The following is a 19354-nucleotide window of genomic DNA, read 5'->3' as shown; positions in this document are numbered from 1 at the left end:
TTTTATGGATCCGTCGGCGCAAGCGGCGCAAGCTGTGCCTTTATCTCAACGCCCTGGCACCAAGTCGCGATCATCCTCAGGCCCGCGAGGCACGGAACTGGACAGCTCACAGCCATGGACCGCCGCCCGATGCCAACGCCTGCTTCGCCAGCTTCAGTCTCGCTTGGCTAGTCTTCGACGGCTGATGTCCGATGATCATCCAACGCTGCCGACCGGATCCAAAAGAGCTTCGGATAATGGCCCAGATTCGACGGTGAAGCGCGTCCGCTGCACGTACGGCCAGAGGACGAAGAGAGCAGCTCCGGCGCCGGACAGCTCGGTGACAACTCCTCCGCGGCCAGTCCGTACCCTGGGAGCCATGAAGCTGGGAAGCCTGTCTCCGACATCCGAACCAATCGACTTCCGTACGCCCGTGTGGCGCAAGATCCGAGACCAAATCGATACGCCGGCGACGAACATCGATATAGAGCACGATTTACTGGAGTCTGTCCCGCTTGAGCTGGTTGATGAGCTGAATTGCATCCGTCGACATGTTCCTAGCGGGGTATATCGCAACTACGAAGCAATATTCCACTGGTTGAACCGATTATTACACTCCACGGGCCTCCAAGGAAAGCATGCTCGCGGCAAGTCATTACTTGCCATGTGCTTGCGCAAGATCCCGGAGTGCATCGCGGATATAGATGCATGGGATCGGCAACAGCTGAAAGATGGCGGAGTCGAGTCGATATGGGGCATCTCTGATGCAGCTTCGGATCTGTTTGACCAACTGGAAGCTCTGGGCTCGCCTAGTCTTGGATGGCGCCCGTTACGGCTGGTGGTTCGTGCTCAGGCTATACATCTGCTATCCAACGCCGTCTCTGATGGACTCTTCCGATCAGACTTCTACAACCTCCTCGTGCGGCTCTGCGTTCATCTGAACGGCAGTCAGGAGGCTGCTCAGCTGGTGGCCTCCATCAGCAGACGCCGAACTACCGAGCTCCGATCTAGGACTACTCACCTCGGCGAGAGCAGGGAACTGTCAACGCTGTGGGTGCTGTTGAATTCACTGAAAGGAAAGAAGATACCTGGCCCCATCTTTGAGTGTGTTTCTGGCTTAATCAACAAGGGACTTCTCTCTTCATCCTGTATATCCACACGAGCTTTCTCTGGTTTCTGGATCTCCAGCCTCGAAGGCTTAACCTCTGGAAACGCGAAGCCACACGCTGTGGAATTTATGTGTATCGCTATATGGGCCCTCGCTCGGGGCAACCGACCCAAAGCCAGTGACTGCTGTGCTATTGAACAGACTCTTATCCGCGTTGCGGCTGGGTTGGCAGTCGCAGCGTTAACATTGGAGGCGCAAATCATTCTTGGGGAGCGGGAGCAAAGAAAGGGGGCGTGGAGACGGTTGGTCTTTGTGCTTGAATGCAGCATCTCACTTATTGCACGGTATAAGAGCCGTAAAAGCCCCCCGGACACCGCCTCCTTTCTGCTCGTCTTTGCGCGCTACCTCGCGGTGGCCCACTCCGATCTGGCGAGTCCAGGTTTCAAAAGACGAGTTTCAGAAGAGTTCGAAACCATGGCTCATAAAATCGACGCGGCTGCCAACAAGGGCGTCCAATACCAACAGACAATCATCCTCCTGTGTGCCGTCATTCAATGTCGCCGGCGCAGCAGCGCAGCCTCCAGTCAGGAAATACTCTGCGACGTCTGTTCGAACCTGGATCGTCGGAAGCTGCCCGAGTGGTTCGGCCACGGGCTCCAGAAAGATGTTGCCTTTATGCTTGCTCAGAAAACCGAGGATCTCCGTGACCTAAGCTTTGCGGAGAGTCTGTCTGGCGCCACACCGAGCAATGCAAAGTTCAGCACCATCTTCTCGGGATGGCGATGGGAAGAGGGAATCAGCGAATGGGTGCTGCCCAGCCCCAAGCAAAGGACTGGCCGAGATGAAGGCATAATGATCACATCTGCGAAGCCTAGCTGGGCGGAAGACGAGACTTGCTCGGAGAAGAGTGACGAAGTGAGCTTAATCTCCGAGAGGAGAGACTCGGGCCGGATCGTCTTGTATCGTACAAGGCGAGAAGTAGGAGCCTTTGCTTTAGAGAAGAGGCACAAGAGAATGGCGAGCTTGCGACGAGGCAGATTTGCAATCAGCAGTGCCGATACTAGCTGCGAGACCACGCTTGGATGTTTGGAGCTCTCCAAGAGCTCAGCGCGACGGCCAAAGGCCATGAAGCCTTTCTACATTTTATCTCAGCTTCACGCAGATTTCAGAGACGAGATAGACGAGCTGGTTTAGAATAGGACACAGACAGCCATTTGTGTAGCAATACCAAATCCCCAACTGATGCTTTGTCGTGTCCTGAGCGGTATTAGTCATGGGCCGTCTAAGGTAATATGGGGCGCTGAGCGCTTGAGCTGATGCGCCTCTATTTTGTAGCCTCGTACTTGTACAGTATCATCAACGGGCCTTCACTTCAGCTTTGGATCTGCATATACTTCTCATTTGCATACCGCGCCTGCCTACAGGACACTAATGGTGCGAGGTAGCAGCCATATGCGCTAGGTGCATGCTCTCACAAACCCACCCGAGCCTTGTCCTCTCTGCCCTGCTTGTTGTCACTGCTACTGATCAGCGGGCTTCGTGATTGATGTCATGATGCCACTTCATTGAGGCATGGAGAGGAGGGCAAAGGTATACTCCGTTCCAGCACTACCAAATCAACAAGAGTCGAGTTGTTCGCTGACGATGGACTCCCTTCCAGGACGTTGAGTCTCTGCTCGCAACATCGACCGGCCAAAAAGCCTTGGACTATGCCATACAAGCGGCCGAACTGTACATGCGAGCTGCTGCGGAGAGGGGGATTGGCAAAGACGACGCAGCCCGATTTCGCCGCAGATGCAAGCAGCTCATCGCATTTGCCGAACAGCTCAAGGTGCAGCTGACAGCCTCGCCGGCATCACCACCGACAGACGGTCTCGATATTCTGCGTGGCGCTTCACGGCTCCACGGAGTCTACTATCCCCCCTGGAGTGACGATCCTTCAGACGCGCAGTTCCAGTTGGGGCCCGATCTAGCGCCATTTGTGTGAGCCTCTACGACCCTACATTTGCAGATGGAGATGTTTATGGGCTATCGGAGTCTAACGAGAGGACTAGCGACGACACCGAATTTCCGCTTTCTGAGACGCAACTGGCCAACTTTTCGGCATGGCAAAGACCACACGAGCTGTTTGGCCCCTTCGCCGCTGGCCAAGATGACATTCTCATGACCCAAGGCACGCGCTTCGACTTGGCGCAAGACATTACCACTGACTGTTCGGTCGTCGCTAGTCTTGCTGCTGCCGCGAGGGTCTGGACCGGAAAACATGCGGTAGGTCGAGCGTGCATCGTACTAAGGTGGAATAATCGGTTGAATTAACACACTGCCAAAGATCCTCTCGAAAATAATGCACCCGTTCGACCACGCAAGAGGACAGCCCAAGCTCTCTCCTTCGGGCAAGTATATCTTTCGGCTGAACTTCAACGGTTGTGCTCGTCGAGTCACCATAGACGACAGGCTTCCCGCTTCGGGAACCGATCGAGCTCTCTTTGTCACGAATCGACACAATCCTCGCTTGATATGGCCGGCTTTGCTCGAGAAGGCTTACCTCAAAGTACGAGGTGGCTATGACTTTCCTGGCAGCAACTCGGGGACCGATCTCTGGGTCCTCACCGGCTGGATACCTGAACAAGTATTCCTCCAAAGGTATGGGCTCACCCCTTTGGACATGTAGAGAGAGCCATCTACTCACATGGTACGAGACAGGGAGGACTTTGACATGGACGAGACATGGAATAGGATCAAGACAGCTTACGACACGGGGGATGTCGTCATCACGCTTGGCACAGGCCACGTCTCTGCAGAAGAGGAGGATATCATGGGACTCGTAGGAGAGCATGATTATGCTGTGCAGAACCTGGAACCCTCGAAACGCAAGTTCCTCGTCAAGAACCCTTGGTCGGACGGCCAGACGTGGACGGGACAGGGCTGGTCAGCTGTTCACGGTTCCGCCAGGACCAAGCTGGCCTCGTCATCTGAGGCAAGCGATGGCGATGGTCATTCACCCTCCGCAGATAGCCTCTGGCTGGCTATCGAAGATATAGCTCAGCATTTCGAGTCCATGTACCTCAACTGGAATCCGGCTCTGTTCGCTCATCGCCAAGAGCGTCATTTTGCTTGGGAGATCCCTACAACAGATTTTGCGGCGTCGTTGGTGCGAAACCCGCAGTTTTCAATCACCTCGTCAACAGGGGGAGCGATCTGGATCTTGCTGAGCCGTCACTTCAAAGATGCCGAGCTCGACATTGCCCGCAAAAAATCTGATACTTTGGCCGCTGTGGCCAGCCAACTTGGCTTCATGAGTATTCTTGTCTTTGACCGTCAAGGCCAAAGGGTCCAGCTCGGTGACGGATCGACATACCGCGGGCCGTACGTCGACTCTCCACAGACGCTCGCACGAATCGAGAGCCGACCTGGCAAAACATACACTGTCGTTATCGACCAGCAGGCCTTACCTTTACCCAGCTACACCTTCTCGCTTTACATTTTCTCAAACGGCGTGGTCCACGTCAAAGAGGCTGAGGAGAAGATGACGCACTTTGCCGAACAGCGCGGCGCCTGGAACAGACGGACGGCTGGGGGAAACTCGTCGTGCACGACTTACTTTCTGAACCCCCAGTACAAGCTGTCGGTCCCTCGCGCCACTCCTATATCCATCTTGCTGGCTACAGGCAACCGCGATGTTCATGTTCACGTTGACTTGATTTGGGCGCGGGGCAAACGTGCGCATACCGTCAAGGCGAAGGACTTGGTCGTGTCGTCGGGGGAGTATCGCCGTGGCTGTGCCATTGCTGAACTCGCTATGCTGGAGGTTGGAGATTACACCCTGGTCTGTTCGACATTTGAAGCGCAGCAGATGGCCGATTTCACGTTACGAATTGGCTCCATGACGCCAATTACTCTTGAGCCTATACCGGCCGATACGGCGGGGAAGTTGCGAACACCCCTACCACCGCTTACCTTAGGGGGAGAAGGCCAACGTTGGAGGGCCTCTATCAGCGCGTCATGGGTTACTCGAGCTTTCCTTTCCGTCCGAAGTGTGGCGCCTCCGCCAGTGACTTTTTCCCACGACACCCGCTCCCCGCCGGCCGTGATGATTCGGATATCGATGCTGGAGGGTGCAGATTCGGAGCCACGGATTCTAGCCGAGTCAAAGGCGGGCTCGGGAGACACCGGACCGATCATTCGAACGACTGAATTTGACATTGAGCCCTCGAGTACGAGCCGTGGGCCCAGATGCCTTGTCATAGAGAGTCTGCGGGAGCATCGGACGATTCAGGAGCTTTGCGGAGATGTCTTTAGCGACTCTCCCATCCAGATTGGCGATTGGGAAGCCTGGAGCATATGATTTGGATTTGTCCCATTTCGATACGCGGTTGAGCGTGATCAGTGACGCCCCTTTCACGACAAGATGAGATGATACCTTGGATGCATACGTTTTCGTTCGTTTAAGACAAGCCGGGAATGTACATGCACTACACGTACGTATCTACCTAGACACATAATTGAAGACAGCGTTTATTTATACAAAATTGATTACCCATGTGCAAACGCCCCTTCTTAGCTTTTCACAAGGGGCGTTATCTTTGCCGCATTAGTCGCCAGATCTGCGGCTGATGATGCTGCAATGGCACTCCGCGCTCTGGACAAGCTGATTGATTTCAGATATCGCAACAGTAATACAAATAGCAATTCGACCCTATTCGACGGAGGTTAGAAACTAGGGACACGGGACAGGGTAATCTCTGGGGGGTCATTACTTTTCCTTCGTCATCATCAAGATGCCCTGGACGAGCAGCCCTTTCAAGATCTGGGGTCCCATCCCCTTGAAAAGGCCACGAACGCCTTCATGCTGGATGATGAACCGCATCACTTCGATGAAGCTGCCAAATGGCTTCCCGTTTCGTGCAGGAGGCGGTTTCGACTGCAAGCCGACTTTGGCAACAATCAGGGGCTGCGTGGCTATCGTTGCTAAAGCTTTGGACATGGCACCCAGGACTGGAGAAAGGCCGTTAGATACAGTTTGATGGCCAGGGGCCGTGGCTGGATATAAAATGACTTACGGAAAGCCTCCCAGGGCTTCAGCTTCGTCTTTCCAGGGAAGATGATGGTCTTTAGTCGCTCGTAGGCGCCGTATGTGATCGCCGGGTTCACGACAAGAACAAGACTGGCCTTGAGCCCCCTCCAAAGCCCACTGACGCCGTCCGGCCCCTCGACGACCTCCTGAGCCGTTGCGATGAGGCCCTTCCTATCCGCCTTGGAGGCGGTCTGCTGGCGCGTCGTCACGACGGCGACGGGGATCGTGAAGAGCTGCGCCAGCGCGCCGGCGGCGGCGCCCAGCGAGAGCTCGACCGCCGTCGAGGGCGGCGCCGCGGAGGGGCCGGCGGACTTTGTGTAGAGCGTCCGCGCAACGGTGTACCAGTAGAAGTAGGCAAAGTTGGTGGACGCGACGCCCACCAGGGAGCCGTTCATGCCGGCGTAGAGGCCCTGGATGCCCTCCTCGGCCACGATGCGCGAGATGGCGTTCCATGTCGAGGTGTAGTGCTGCTGCTGCTGCGCGCCGCCTTCGGTCTCGGTCTCGGTCTTGTCGCTGGAGGGGCGCACCTGGACTTGCAGGCGAGTCTTTACGCTGCCGCAAACGAACACACGGTCAATCAGCGGTCCCGTGGTAAAGAGTTATCGAGGGGGACTTACATGTCGAGAGGATATACCAGGGCGTTTGCGATGACGGCTCCCGTTGCGCCGGCGACGGCGCCTCCCCAGGGAGAAATGGCAGGCTTGGACTGAGCCATTGTTGGAGGAGCGGCGGTATTAGATTTGGAGCAGCATGTGCTTATTCCCTGCCCTTCACGTGCAATGCAGAGTGCTGGGTAAGACGCAGTTTTACAACGAAGCTAGACAAGCAATGGGCAAGGAGCAGCAGAAGCAAGCCAGCAGTAAGACTGGTTATCTGGAGAGATGGAAGATAGTGATTGCAGAAGCTCAGATTCTACTCCATGGTCGTTGTCGAAACTTTTTGGTTATGTCACTCCGGTTCGGGATGCCACGATTAGATTGACCTCGGCTGCTGGATCTTCTGGAGTCGTTTGATGCGGAACCGCGCCGGCGTGGATCCGTGGCTGCTAGCCGAGGTCAGCAGACGGTTAACGAGGAATGCCAGTTTGTGATCGAATCTGCTCGGTCTCTCATACAGTATGTACGTCGAACTCTGGGTGAATAGAATCCATGTTATTCTTTGGTCTGGATCAGTTCCTCCTGGCAGTTAGTTGTATGCCATTTTTCTGGTTCTTACGGAGTACGCTCCGTAGAGGTAAGTAGGTAGGTAGGTACTCTATGTACTGTATGTATGGTCTATGTATACGCTACTTCAAGTTGCAGCAATCAAGCCCCCCCGGCTTGCTTTTGACAGCACGTCAAAAGCCCACCTGTGTGATTTCGCCGCGTCTGCCGCTTGTTCCATGTACCTTAGTTTCGATCGATTCTAACGCCTTCCCTTGCAACATACATACATACACCTTCAAGTCCACTCTCGTCCAGCAGGGTAACACCCACGACCCCCCAGCATCTCCCGAGTACCGATACAGGCACAGACAGGTACAGGTACAGATACAGATACATTGTACATCAGGCCCCCGAAGCTGATCTCAGCATCGTCAACGTTATTGCATACATGGATTACTGCTCCATCTGGGCACCGTGGCACCACACCTTATCACGGCCGTTTGATGCGTCGATTTGCACTAACGACTGATTTGGCCTGGTCGTCTCATGCGGCACGGCTCTCATCGTGGCTGTACCCTCGCGCCTCTGCTGTATTAACCTACTAGCATACCCGGGCATGAGCTGACGGCGAGCTCGCCAATCCAGTCTGTCAAAACCTGTGTACCTGACTGGTAGCTGTCGACGCCGTGCTGGGGCCCCGAGTAGCACCAGCACCAATGGCGCAGCAGCAGCAGCAGCAGCAGCAGCAGGTCTCACGGCTTATCGACTTGTCCGTCCTGTCAATCACATCTCAGCTGCCCAGTCCAGTCCTGTCTGCAAAGTACGACAAGCTCTTACCCCCTCCTCTCGAATACCGTGCCTCTGCTACCTGAATTCTGGCTGTTCTGACTGCATCCAGCAACACGCTTGCTCCGAATTGACTTTGACAGCAACCCCCTTCTTGTGCCTCTCGTCTATCAGGTTCCATCTCCTTTGAACAAGCTCACGGGCTGCTACCGTGGGCCATCTCGCCGTCTCGCAATCCCATCACACAGCCATCGATCACAGACGACGACCGTCACGGGTATCCGTCCGTCCGTCCCTGCTCGAATGCGACCTCACACGTCTCTCTGCTCTCCCGGTATGCGCTAGCACCCACTTGCCGCCTAATTGCCCATCCCCCGCCATCATCCAACGCTCTCGGCTGAGACTTTGCCCATCTACAGTAACAGCTCGCTGCTCGCCTTTTGCTTGAAGAACCGATCCAGCTCGAGCGAAGACCCCATCCGCGTGTCGTGGTCGCATGTCATTAAGGCCGTCTGATATCGGGTTATTGCACCGCATTGTCCCCTTCCCGCTCTTTTGGCGTCCTCGCGCCCCCAATTTGCCGTGTTTTTGCCAACCGCAGTCTCCCCATAAGGTAGCTTTGAATACCTGCCCGGTCTCCAAGAGGCAAGCTTGGTGTCTAATAAGAGATACCCGGCCAGGTTCACGTGCCTCTGCGCAAAGAACAAAACGCGCATAAGCTGCTCGCCAGGGGGGGTTGGCAGGTTCCCAACGCAACGCAAGTGGGAAAGGCTAGAAGGAATCCAAGGGACAAAAGATCCGTAGAGACGCTTTAGAGGACCGTTGCGATCCCTCTTCAATCCGCCCGCCTTCGGACGCGCGTCGTTCCAGCCAAGCGGCTTTTCCAGGACTCAATCGGCGGAAGAGGAAGAGAGGAAGAGATACAGGAGCAGACGAGGAGACGAAAGGAGAAAGGCCGGAATAGAGAGCAGGAGAGGGAGAAGAGGAGAGGGCGGCAGACTTCGTGTGCTCCAACGCCGTCAGCTCAGCTTCCCCGAGCAGCAACAGAAAAAAAAAAGAGCGTCTCTGTCGACCACACCACAGCGTTACCATAGCCCCCCCGGCATGTCCAAGGGTGCCATGGAGAGCTGACCGATGACTTCTTGGACAACCAAAGTATGAACACGGCGCCGCACCGACAACACCCGAACCAAGGTCAATGCCAGGCACGCTCGATGCAGCTAGATTCCGTCCCCTATGACCCAGATGAGGCTCCTTCACCAGGCTCTCCTCAGATGAAAGCAGTGCATCCCAAACTCGAAATCACAGAGAGCCCTCCTCCGGAAATACCACGCGCTCATGTCAGTTTCAGCCCTCCTCCCATCGACGGATCCTCCAAGTCTAATCGGTCAAAGATCTTACCCGTGGGTGGTGATGCCGTCCTCGTCTCTTACCTTGGCGGCCACCGCCACCAAGACGTAGCCCAGGCTGCTGGCCGGCTGGCATTGCCCGGCGGCGACGACAACTTTGAGCTCTCCGACGAAGACGCCTCTCCGCAAAAGAGCCCGTCGCGAGACGCCAACGCCAACCCCTTGGCTGGCGCCGACATCATCCAGCAGCCGCATGTCGTCACTGCCGCTGCCGCTGCCACGGGCCATCACAATAGTCTGCGGGCCGTTGCCGCCGATGCCTTAGCCGCGGGCGGGGACGTCGGACTCTTCCACGGGGAGGATAAGCCCAGCGCTGATCTGTCAGCCTCGACCTACCAGCTCTCCATTCATGACGACGTCGTGTCTAGCCCCAATCGCCATGTGAAAACCCCACCGCTCTTGGGCGGCCGTCTCGGCACGGCAGACAGCGCATCGCGATCCTTGCTGTCGCCAAGCTTCAGCGAGCTGCCCCCTTTGCTAGACTCGCCCAAGCACGACGGCGCCAATGGGCCGAGCCTGCCCTCAATACAAACGACGCTGGGCGACACCTTGAACGATAGGAACCATCATCATGTCGCGACCGAGATCCCGACGCCCAGCGACAACCGAGACCTGCCGGGCGTCACGAGGCGTCACACCGGCGATGCGCGAACGTTCTCTCGATCTCCAACCGTAGGTGTCCCGCCGCGCTTCTCGTCAAGATCAGCCGGCAGCCATGCGTCGCACCCAATCTCTCCTAGCGAGTCGTATCAGCGCAGCTTTCCATCTCCCAACTCCCTTCCCGCCTCCAGTCCTGACAACTTCGCTTCCAATGGTTCCATGCATCGCTCCCCCGTCGAGTATGCAAACAGCAACGCCTCCAGCAAGGCCCTCCAGCCCGGCTACACCATTGCCTCGCCAGCTGCCGTGGCGTCCGTAGCGGATCGCATGAGCATCGATGGCATCACCCACCCTCAGGTCGGCAGCTACAGTTGCTCGTTCGAGGGGTGTACCGCTCCGCCGTTCCAGACCCAGTACCTCCTCAATTCTCACGCTAATGTGCATTCTTCAGCCCGTCCACACTACTGCCCCGTGCCGGGATGCCCTCGTGCTGAGGGCGGAAAGGGGTTCAAGCGGAAGAATGAGATGATTCGGCATGGCTTGGTCCACGATTCTCCCGGATACGTCTGTCCTTTCTGTGCGGACAGAGAACACAAATACCCACGGCCGGACAACTTACAAAGGTAAGCCTCCCGAACCGCTGCTCCGCGTCGCAACCACCGATACCGTGCCATGAGACAGAGCGGTTGTCATCCTGTTCGTCCTGCGCCTGGAGCTACCATGGAGTATATGGCGTCAAGAGATTGGCCGATATTGACCACTCATTCACTGCAGACACGTCCGAGTCCACCACGTGGACAAGAGTAAAGACGACCCCTTATTGAGGGATGTCTTGGCACAACGGCCCGATGGCCCAAGCAGAGGCCGTCGAAGGAGAGCGCAAGTTTAGGCTCGAGGCCTCTTTGATGAATGTCGACTTACGGCACCATCCAAGTAAAGATTTCACCCGACAGATGTTACTGAAACGATTTTCAAAAAGATACGTTGCATGAGATATCACTGGCGCATACGGGAAAGGAATGGGGCTGGTTATACCTATAGTTTGGGTCACAAGAAAGCAAGCATGGAGTCTTGTAGTATTTATGAGTATTGACGGTCCTGGGATAATATCACATTAATTGCGGACTATGGCACACCCGGTTCCGATGAATTGTCGATTCGATCGACTACAAGCATTCGATCTCTGAATCCGCTGGGAGGTATAAGTATTCTCCCGATATCTTCTCTTCTCTTCCACTTGAAGTTCGTGATCAACATCTCCAGTCTGAAGCTGAAGCTCCTGCTAGGTACCTGGGTGTCTCTCATGTTCAGGGAAACTGCGGCTGGCAGGCATCATTCGTTCATCGAAAGGGGCAGTCGCGCTGCTGCACCTTTTCGTCATCGCCTCCCAGCCGATCACGCGAGCATAGAACTACCGTTGAGCGGATATGATGACGAGCCTTTCCAATGCCAGCCGTGCGGCAGGAGCGACAGGACCGGCAGTGCAGTGCCGCCAGATGGCAGCATGCCGACTTCCAACCTTGAGGGCCTGCACCTGCCCCTTCCCCCATAGCCCTAACAGAGGTCCGTTCAGAAAGAAAAGTGCAAGAGGAGGCAAGAGCACCACTGAGCAAATTTTCCTTCTAAACATGCACGGCAGCAGCTATCCAGGTGCATCAGAGTGAGCCGATCCTCAGAGGCTCTCCCCCGACCACCTCTCACCCACTCTCACTGAGCAAGTTATCGAGTGCATACATCTCTTTTCTGCAGCGAGCGCACGCTGCTTCCAAGTTCTCCTTCTTCATCGCTGCACTTCCACCAGCCGGAGAAGAATCACGACTACCTGATTTCCCCCTTCTGCGGCTCCAGACACAGAGGCTTACTTCACTTCCAGGCAGCACAAGCTGATCTTCCACCCCGTCCACCGTCATCGCGCACTCGTTCGGTATCCCCTGCGATGGCGCATCAAGCTGAGAATCCCTCGTCCCCTCGGTCGTCGAGCGGAGGCGCCGAGTCTTTCAAGGGAACGCCCGACACTCGACTGACCTCGCTGACCCCAGAGGAAGGCTCAAAGTCCAGCCTGCTCAAGAGCTTCGCCCGCTCAGCTGCTGTCACCACGTCGCCGGCGAGGCTTCCCACCAGCAGCTTTCGCAATGCGGTGTCGCCCCTGGACAAGGACCCCTTCATCACCTCCATCCAGGGCGTTGGCACGAGGTTGTCCCCCACGGCTTCGGCCTTCAGCCCTTTTGTCGGTAACACTTACGTGCGCTTGCCCACTGGAGACGGTCCCATTTCCGCTGCCCTGAGTACCGATATGGGCTTGTCGAGGATCCTCTTCATCTCGTCGCCCACTCAAGTTTCCGCGCGCGAGGTGGAGGCTCTTCTGACGGTACGTATGCCAGAGATTCCTCACTCACTTGGCCATTACTGACAAACGATGTCTTGTATTCCAGGACCTGGGAAAAGATGGCAGTCCTACTTGTGGCGTCAGAAGCCTCAAGGCTCACAGCGCCGGTGTCTTTGTGTACTTTACAGACATCAGAGACGCTTGTGCCGCACAGGCGAAGCTTCACCAAGTTGACAAAGACTGGAAGATTACCTTTGCCAACCCGACACGTGTGGGCCAGACTCCAGGCGCTCACATGGAGATGGGCCACAACGCAGGTAAGCCAGATCCTCGCCGTCAAACTGAAATAGATGCTGACCATGGTTTTTGTAGTCGGTCTTTCTCACACTGGCCAAATCCAAATCTTTGCCGCGGTCCCGCCAGGAGCTGTCATCGACCCAGTTCAGACCATGGGAGTGGCTCATCGCTTTCTGCAGTCACACGGCCGCTTATTTGCCTTTGTCCGGCTGTCCACCTTCCCAAACGGCTCCTTTAGGGCTGTTGCTGAGTTCTGTGACACTACCGCTGCCTTTCCTGTCATACAAGCTTGTAGTGGCGGCATCACCACAGAGGTTTGTTATCCTCATCTACCTCATGCACGTAGTAGCCACGTTAACATTTGCAACTGCTTAGGGCGTCCAAATCTTTGCATTGGCATACCACTTGGAGAGTCTCTCTGCCTCGGGGATCACCGAAGCAATGGAGGACATGAGTGTCAACAAGAGAGCAGCCGATGCCGACCAGCGCCTTGGCCCTGTGAGCCCCAACTCGTCTCAGGCTGGACAAAGTGATCAGCACTACAACGCACCTGTTGCCATGTATCCGCTCATGTTTCAGACGCCGTTCGCTCCTGCCGTGCCCTACATGCTGGATTCCTTCCTTCCCGCGGCCCAGACAGGCTCTAGCAGCCCACTGACATCGTTCACTCATCAGTACCCCATCTTTGGAACTGTGTATCAGACGCCACCCTCCCCGGCTCTCACAGCTCAGAACAATTACAGTCCCTCTAGGAACTTTTCCGGTGTTGAGAGAGCAGATGCCCGTCGACAGAATGCGATGCGGGTTAGCCGATCCACCTATCACACCACAACGACTCATCATAACCACGTTGACATCAATCGCATCCGTGACGGCATCGACGTTCGCACTACGGTGAGTTCATCCGCGATGTGCTTCTGATTCCTTGCTGACTCTCTTCTCCTCGTTTAGATTATGCTTCGAAACATTCCCAACAAAGTAGACCAAGCCATGCTCAAGAGAATCATTGACGAATCCAGTTGGGGAAAGTATGATTTCATGTACCTTCGCATCGATTTTGCCAACGACTGCAAGTAAGTGGCTTCAGCTAGACGTTTGTTCTGTGACAGGCGAGTAACTAACGGTCGTGGTCAGTGTTGGATATGCATTTATCAACTTTGTAGACGTGAGTCCCCATCCCCAAACACATGGCTCCCAGTTACTAACGTTTTGTGTGCAGCCTCTGGATATCATCGATGTTAGTACAAGTCTGGTCACATTGGTTTTTGAAATGACAGGTACTAACTGAGAACACAAGTTTGTCAACGCTCGCGGAAACCAGCGCTGGTATGTTCTGTCACCCGGCTTCCCCCGTCAATTCTTCAAGGTGCTTACACTTTACGCAGGAACTGCTTCAAAAGCGACAAGGTGGCAGAGATCTCGTATGCCAGTAAGATTATCTGAGAATACCTTTGTGCCGTCTTGATGTTGACCAAGCTTCACAGCCATTCAGGGAAAGGACTGCCTGGTGCAGAAGTTTCGAAACAGCTCTGTGATGCTGGAGGCACCTCACTATCGCCCAAAGGTAGGCAGCTGCCGATTCCTACCCTTCACATATCAATATGACTAACCCTGGCCAGCTGTATTATACTTCGAACGGCCCAATGCCAGATCTTGCTGGACAAGAAGAGCCGTTTCCCGAGCCTGACAACCAGTCAAAGATGAAGCGAAGCTGCGAGAATGCCGAGCATGTCGGTGAGTAGATACGTGCGCTTGCTTAAAGTTGTGTGAGTCAAGCTGACTTTCTTCAGGCCTCTTCACGCCCAATGCCGGACAGCACTTTCGCGATGAGCAGCGACGTCGTCGATCTCAGTATGACCGAGGCACTCGCCTTGCGGCCCTTGAGGAGTACGACTATGAGACAGCCATACAGCACCTTTACGGCAGCACGGCTTAGCAGTGAGTGAGGATTTGACTAACTTGCCCTTGGTCGGCAAAAGGACACGACTATTTTGCGAAATCATTGAAGTTTACTGATTCGATTTGTGATGATTGTTTCTCTCTCTTTTCTTTCTCCTCTCTTTCTCTTTCTCTGTCTCTCTTTCTTTTTTCCCTTTACTCCAGTTTTCTCATTACGGACAACTCACTTTGCTATATACCGCTCGAAAAGCCATGATTTGTCACACGTCAGATGAGAGACACGTAGCGGAACTGAAACAAGCAAGTCCGTTCGCACTCTAATATACATTTCATTCAATAAAAGCAATCAACGCGCTTTTGTACATTGCCATGAGGCCGGAATCTATTCCAGCAGCTGTAAGAAAGTGCTCATGGAAGCATCGACTGCACACTTGGCAGCTCGTACTCGCTACTGGAGCATATTGCTGATTCTAAGAGTCCTGTGTCGTCGCCGAATGTTCAGGAAGAGAAGGAAGGGGCTTTCGTGCTGAGGTGAATGTGGCAGTCGGTTGGTGAAGAGAATGAAGTCGTGACTCTTGGTCTAGATAGTGAGTATCTGAGAGCTTGCCATCGCTGTAGGGGTTTGATGTGGCAAGCGAGGAATGCCGCCGTGAAGGCTCCGTTGAGCCTGTTTCACGGACTGGTTGATGGGAGTCTGCCATCCCTGGTGACGAGTGCGCCATTCGTCTGCTTGGTACATTTGGAGCGGCTTCAAAAGAGGAGACATTAACCCTTGCAACATTACTCGTCGACGGTTGCTCATCTTCTCGCAGGCCAGGATCAGGTTTATAAAGGCCATGAGATCCGTGGCCGGAATACGGCGACGGCGAGGCATAGGAGAACCCGGCAGCTTGCTCCTGCAGGGCCGCGAGGTAAGGAATGGAGACTCCGCGGGAGAAGATGACGAGAAAGAGGCAGGAGAGCAGAAGGATGGCCTGGACAATTGCCATGCGCTTCTGAAAGACTACCTCGTCGGCCAGCAGGTTGAGCCTTGTGCTCAAGGCTACGATGTCGCGCTCGGACTGCTCCCGTTGACTTTCGAGGGCGAGCATGGTCGACTGCCATATCTGCTCATACTGCTCGCGCACGTTGCGCATCTCGGCGAGTACGGTGTGGTTCAATTCCCCCAAGAAGCGGGTGAGCTTGGAGACCTGCTTCTGCTCCGTCTTCTGCAAGGCCTCCTGCATGAGCCGCGACTGGTCCTCGACGTATTTGAGCGACAAGGTGAGATTGGCCTCTACCTGCTGCAGACGCTTGGTAATGGAGTTGAAGAAGCTTGCTTGGACGGTTGGCGTGGCAGCGGAGGCGCTTGCGGTCCCGCTGCTTCGGGGTTTTCCTGTCCCTGAGGTTGTCCCTGAGGCCGTCCCTGCGGAGTCTGCCGGGTCTGCCGGGGTCTGCACAGTATCAGCGGCGGGTTTGGTAGAATTCGTCTGCTTCATAGGCGGAGCAGTAGAGGCATCGCGAGCTTGGGTGGCGTTTGATCTCAGATGTTCCGACGACGCAGGATCTGCGTCCAAGGCGCCGTCTTTACTCTGTCTCTTGACTGCTTCGCCAGTTGGACTGGAGCCCGAATCCGATGACCTGCCATCAGCTACGGAACTCGGAGATGCGGCACATGTCGCCGTTAAGTGGAAGAAGGGGCCTTCGTCTACAGGTGGCGGTAGAGAGGTAGGCGCGAGAGTTCGAGTCATCTCATCCTCATCTCGAGTGCGTGAGGCGTTGGTTTCGACTACTGCGAGTGGCGGGGTAACAGTAGTGGTAGGAATATGGACAATTTCCTCTGTCTTCTCCTCCTGCTCCTCCTCTTCCTCCTCGAGCGCCTCATCTTCTCGGCCCGTCTCACTGTCTTTCCAAGAATCAAGCATCCTCGAGCCATGGACCCGGAGCAAGGACACTGGACAGTAGTACTCGTTCCCGTAGTGTGTCAGAAATTCGATCCTGATGTATTTGGCCCAGATCTGAGGGTTCTGTACAAGAAAGGCCTGGATGTCGCGCGAGTTGGCAGCTTCGAATATCCCAACTTCTCTCCATTTGTCCATCTTGACGGGGTATCGATCACTGACACTGACGCGAAAATGCCGGATCATACTTGAGAAGAACTCAAAGTTGGCAATAACAATGGTATCGATGAGGATGTCGTCGCTCAGCTCGACGATGACATACTTGTTTTGCGCCGCACATTCGAGTAGCATATAAGAGTCCTTGTTTTCCACCAAGATTGCTTTCGCGTTTTTGGCTTGCGGCCCTGCCTTCAGAATGGTGGCCCCCGCGTCGAACGAGGAGTACGAGAAGCGCTCCTTGCAGGTCTTGCCTGCGTCCTTGCTCCGGTGAATGGGTGCTTTGCCGTCCTTGGACACTAGAGCCTCGTCAGCATCGTCGCCGGCATTGGAACTCGTAGAGTCCGCATAGGCTCCTGTTCTAATGCCGTCGCCCTCGCCGTAATCGAACGTTAGAGATATTTCGCCTTCCTCGCCCAAGGCCTCGTCCACGTCGGGAGACGGCCTGTCGCCTTTCTGGCGCCCGCTCAAGTTGCGAAGATGCAGGTCCCGGGGATCCTGCCCGGTTTCCTTGAGCATCATCTCCTTCCAGTCTTCGAACGACATGAACGGCGTCGCCGAGGTATCGCTTGCGGGGGTCGTCTTTGCCAACGTGTCCGTGGGCGTTGTAGCGGATGGAGGAGCCTGCTCCTCCTCTGCGGCGGATCCCGTGACATGCTGTGAGGCATCGTCGTCGTTTCCGGTGGCCGGCGACCCGGTCGATGTCGGTGCTGAATCCGCCCATGAGCTCTTGAAGCACTGCGACGGCAGCGAGTGTGTGATGTAGTTGATGGTGCGTACGTCGCATTGGCCAGGCGCACTGTGGGCAGAGGGCTTCACGTCAGCCTGCACGAGGTCCCTTGACAGGAGAAGGAGAAGAAAGCCGCCGTGCCAGATACACGAGGGGAGGATCATGGTAGATTGTATGGCAAGTCATTGATAAGGCAGGAGAGGGCTCTTGGAGGTTGTCCAAGACAAAGAGGTGACGGTGTCAACAGAATGGAACGATGGGAGTCCCATACCTGGCCTACGAAGTATTTCGGTACTTTTGGAAAGACGAAGCGCCTTCTCCGCATTATTCGGGGTTACATGCGTTGGTGCTTGATTCACTAATAAATTCGCAGCAGGTGGACAGTTACAGTACTACACGATAAAGAAAGGCATCTTTCCTATGAGTTTTTCATGGAGATTGATGTGGAGTCACTACAGCAATAAATTATGAGGAAGTACGTTTAGTATCAACAAAGTATTTACAGCTTCCAGGTGAATTGTTTGCTTTACTGGGTTACTTGTTATATCGTAGATTGAAACAGAGGCCCGAATGAGTGTAAGTAACTCGAAAGTGCTTTGGTGGTCTCAACTGCAGGTGCCAGGTTCCATCATTGTGGATCTTGAGCCTTAGTAATGCGCAATCGATACGGAAGTGGCCATGGTTGCAGGATGACGTGACATCGCATTGCACGTACCAGTTGAGGTGCAGGTTACACATTAGTACCTCTCCGATTCAACACCCGCAGGCGGCTTACATGTGTTTTGTGTCTGCGAAAGGCCACCTCAGCGGTTATCGATTCTGCGCCCAACAATCACATCGCCCACGAGGCTGCCCACATCCATCGAGGCCGCCTATTCATCTCTCCATCAGCGCATGACTTCTGCAGCCGTTGCCTAGATGGATCAAGTCATCGGCGGCGATCGCCTCCCGCTGGAAACATGGTTCTGGGAGATGCCCATGTGCACGCGGTGGTGGACGGCGGCGACGGTGCTGACGAGCGCCCTCGTCCAGTGCCACATGGTGACTCCGTTTCAGCTATTCTATAGCTTCAGAGCCGTCTTTATCAAGTCACAGGTTGGTTGCGCCGCCGTCATTGTTTCTTCGCCTGGTCTTGCTGACGGTTGAGCTGGATTAGTACTGGCGACTGTTGACGACGTTTCTCTACTTCGGCCCGTTCTCGCTCGACCTTCTCTTTCACATATACTTCCTACAACGCTATGCACGACTACTGGAGGAATCATCGGGGAGATCGGCCGCTTACTTCTCCTGGCTCCTCGTCTATGCCATGGCGAGCCTGATTATACTGTCGCCGCTGGTTTCGATGCCATTCCTCGGTCACCCGCTGTCTTCCACCCTCGTTTACATTTGGTCGCGCCGCAACCCCGACACCAGGCTTAGTTTCCTTGGACTGCTGGTTTTCACGGCACCGTACCTGCCATGGGTGCTGATGGCCTTTAGCTTGTTCATGCACGGGACCGTACCGAGGGACGAGATCATGGGCGTGGTTATCGGCCACATCTGGTACTTCTTCAACGACGTTTATCCACCCTTGCACAATGGCTCCAGGCCGTTGGACCCTCCAGGCTGGTGGAGGCGGCTGTTCGAAGGCCGCAGGTCGGAGGATGATTCCGTCACGGATGTTAACGATATCGTGGGCGCAGCAGGAAGGGATATGGCTGCCGTCAACGTGCTGTAGCATTCGAGAAGAAGAGCGCTTTCTTTCCTTTTTTTTTCATGTCTATAAGAAGACAACTCACTGGGTTCCCATGCAGGCCTGTCATTATGTATATAGAAATCAACAAGGTGTACTCTACTGAGGCAGTGAGGTATATCCGATGGATAAGGCAGCTATCCATATGAGAAATGAATATAAAATTATCAGCT

The 19354-nt window shown here is 54.9% G+C and overlaps 6 protein-coding genes across 6 annotated transcripts; 4 read left to right on the top strand and 2 right to left on the bottom strand.

Moving 5' to 3' along the window:
- Window positions 1-4: 4 nt before the first annotated feature.
- CCMA1212_006142 (uncharacterized protein) lies at window positions 5-5432 on the top strand (the record flags this gene model as incomplete). Its single annotated transcript, XM_073703381.1, has 5 exons — window positions 5-2275; window positions 2748-3070; window positions 3142-3355; window positions 3417-3730; window positions 3791-5432. The coding sequence occupies 5 exons, from the start codon at window positions 5-7 to the stop codon at window positions 5430-5432; spliced, it is 4764 nt and encodes a 1587-aa protein (XP_073557807.1).
- Window positions 5433-5644: 212 nt separating this feature from the next.
- Window positions 5645-6950, bottom strand: CCMA1212_006141 (Peroxisomal adenine nucleotide transporter 1; the record flags this gene model as incomplete). The annotated part of the gene is made up of 4 exons (XM_073703380.1): window positions 6779-6950; window positions 6148-6713; window positions 5845-6082; window positions 5645-5783 (listed from the first exon to the last, which is right to left on the bottom strand). The coding sequence occupies exons 1-4, from the start codon at window positions 6874-6876 to the stop codon at window positions 5645-5647; spliced, it is 1041 nt and encodes a 346-aa protein (XP_073557808.1). The 5' UTR covers window positions 6877-6950.
- A 2356-nt stretch (window positions 6951-9306) lies between these two features.
- CCMA1212_006140 (uncharacterized protein) lies at window positions 9307-10990 on the top strand (the record flags this gene model as incomplete). The annotated part of the gene is made up of 2 exons (XM_073703379.1): window positions 9307-10724; window positions 10876-10990. The coding sequence occupies 2 exons, from the start codon at window positions 9307-9309 to the stop codon at window positions 10988-10990; spliced, it is 1533 nt and encodes a 510-aa protein (XP_073557809.1).
- Window positions 10991-12037: 1047 nt separating this feature from the next.
- CCMA1212_006139 (Meiosis protein mei2) lies at window positions 12038-14660 on the top strand (the record flags this gene model as incomplete). Its single annotated transcript, XM_073703378.1, has 12 exons — window positions 12038-12469; window positions 12534-12744; window positions 12800-13038; window positions 13100-13618; window positions 13676-13797; window positions 13859-13889; window positions 13944-13961; window positions 14022-14050; window positions 14110-14153; window positions 14209-14288; window positions 14344-14458; window positions 14515-14660. 12 exons carry the CDS (start codon window positions 12038-12040, stop codon window positions 14658-14660), a joined length of 1986 nt encoding a protein of 661 aa, XP_073558121.1.
- Window positions 14661-15093: 433 nt separating this feature from the next.
- CCMA1212_006138 (Uncharacterized protein) lies at window positions 15094-17613 on the bottom strand (the record flags this gene model as incomplete). Its single annotated transcript, XM_073703377.1, has 1 exon — window positions 15094-17613. The coding sequence occupies one exon, from the start codon at window positions 17611-17613 to the stop codon at window positions 15094-15096; it is 2520 nt and encodes an 839-aa protein (XP_073558120.1).
- Window positions 17614-18367: 754 nt separating this feature from the next.
- Window positions 18368-19166, top strand: CCMA1212_006137 (Derlin-2; the record flags this gene model as incomplete). Its single annotated transcript, XM_073703376.1, has 2 exons — window positions 18368-18544; window positions 18606-19166. 2 exons carry the CDS (start codon window positions 18368-18370, stop codon window positions 19164-19166), a joined length of 738 nt encoding a protein of 245 aa, XP_073558125.1.
- Between the last annotated feature and the right edge of the window lie 188 nt (window positions 19167-19354).

Source organism: Trichoderma ghanense (genome assembly GCF_004382785.1).
Source record: "Trichoderma ghanense strain CCMA-1212 chromosome Unknown scaffold_7, whole genome shotgun sequence".
NCBI lineage: Eukaryota > Fungi > Ascomycota > Sordariomycetes > Hypocreales > Hypocreaceae > Trichoderma > Trichoderma ghanense.
This window is presented reverse-complemented; position numbering and strand designations above follow the sequence as displayed.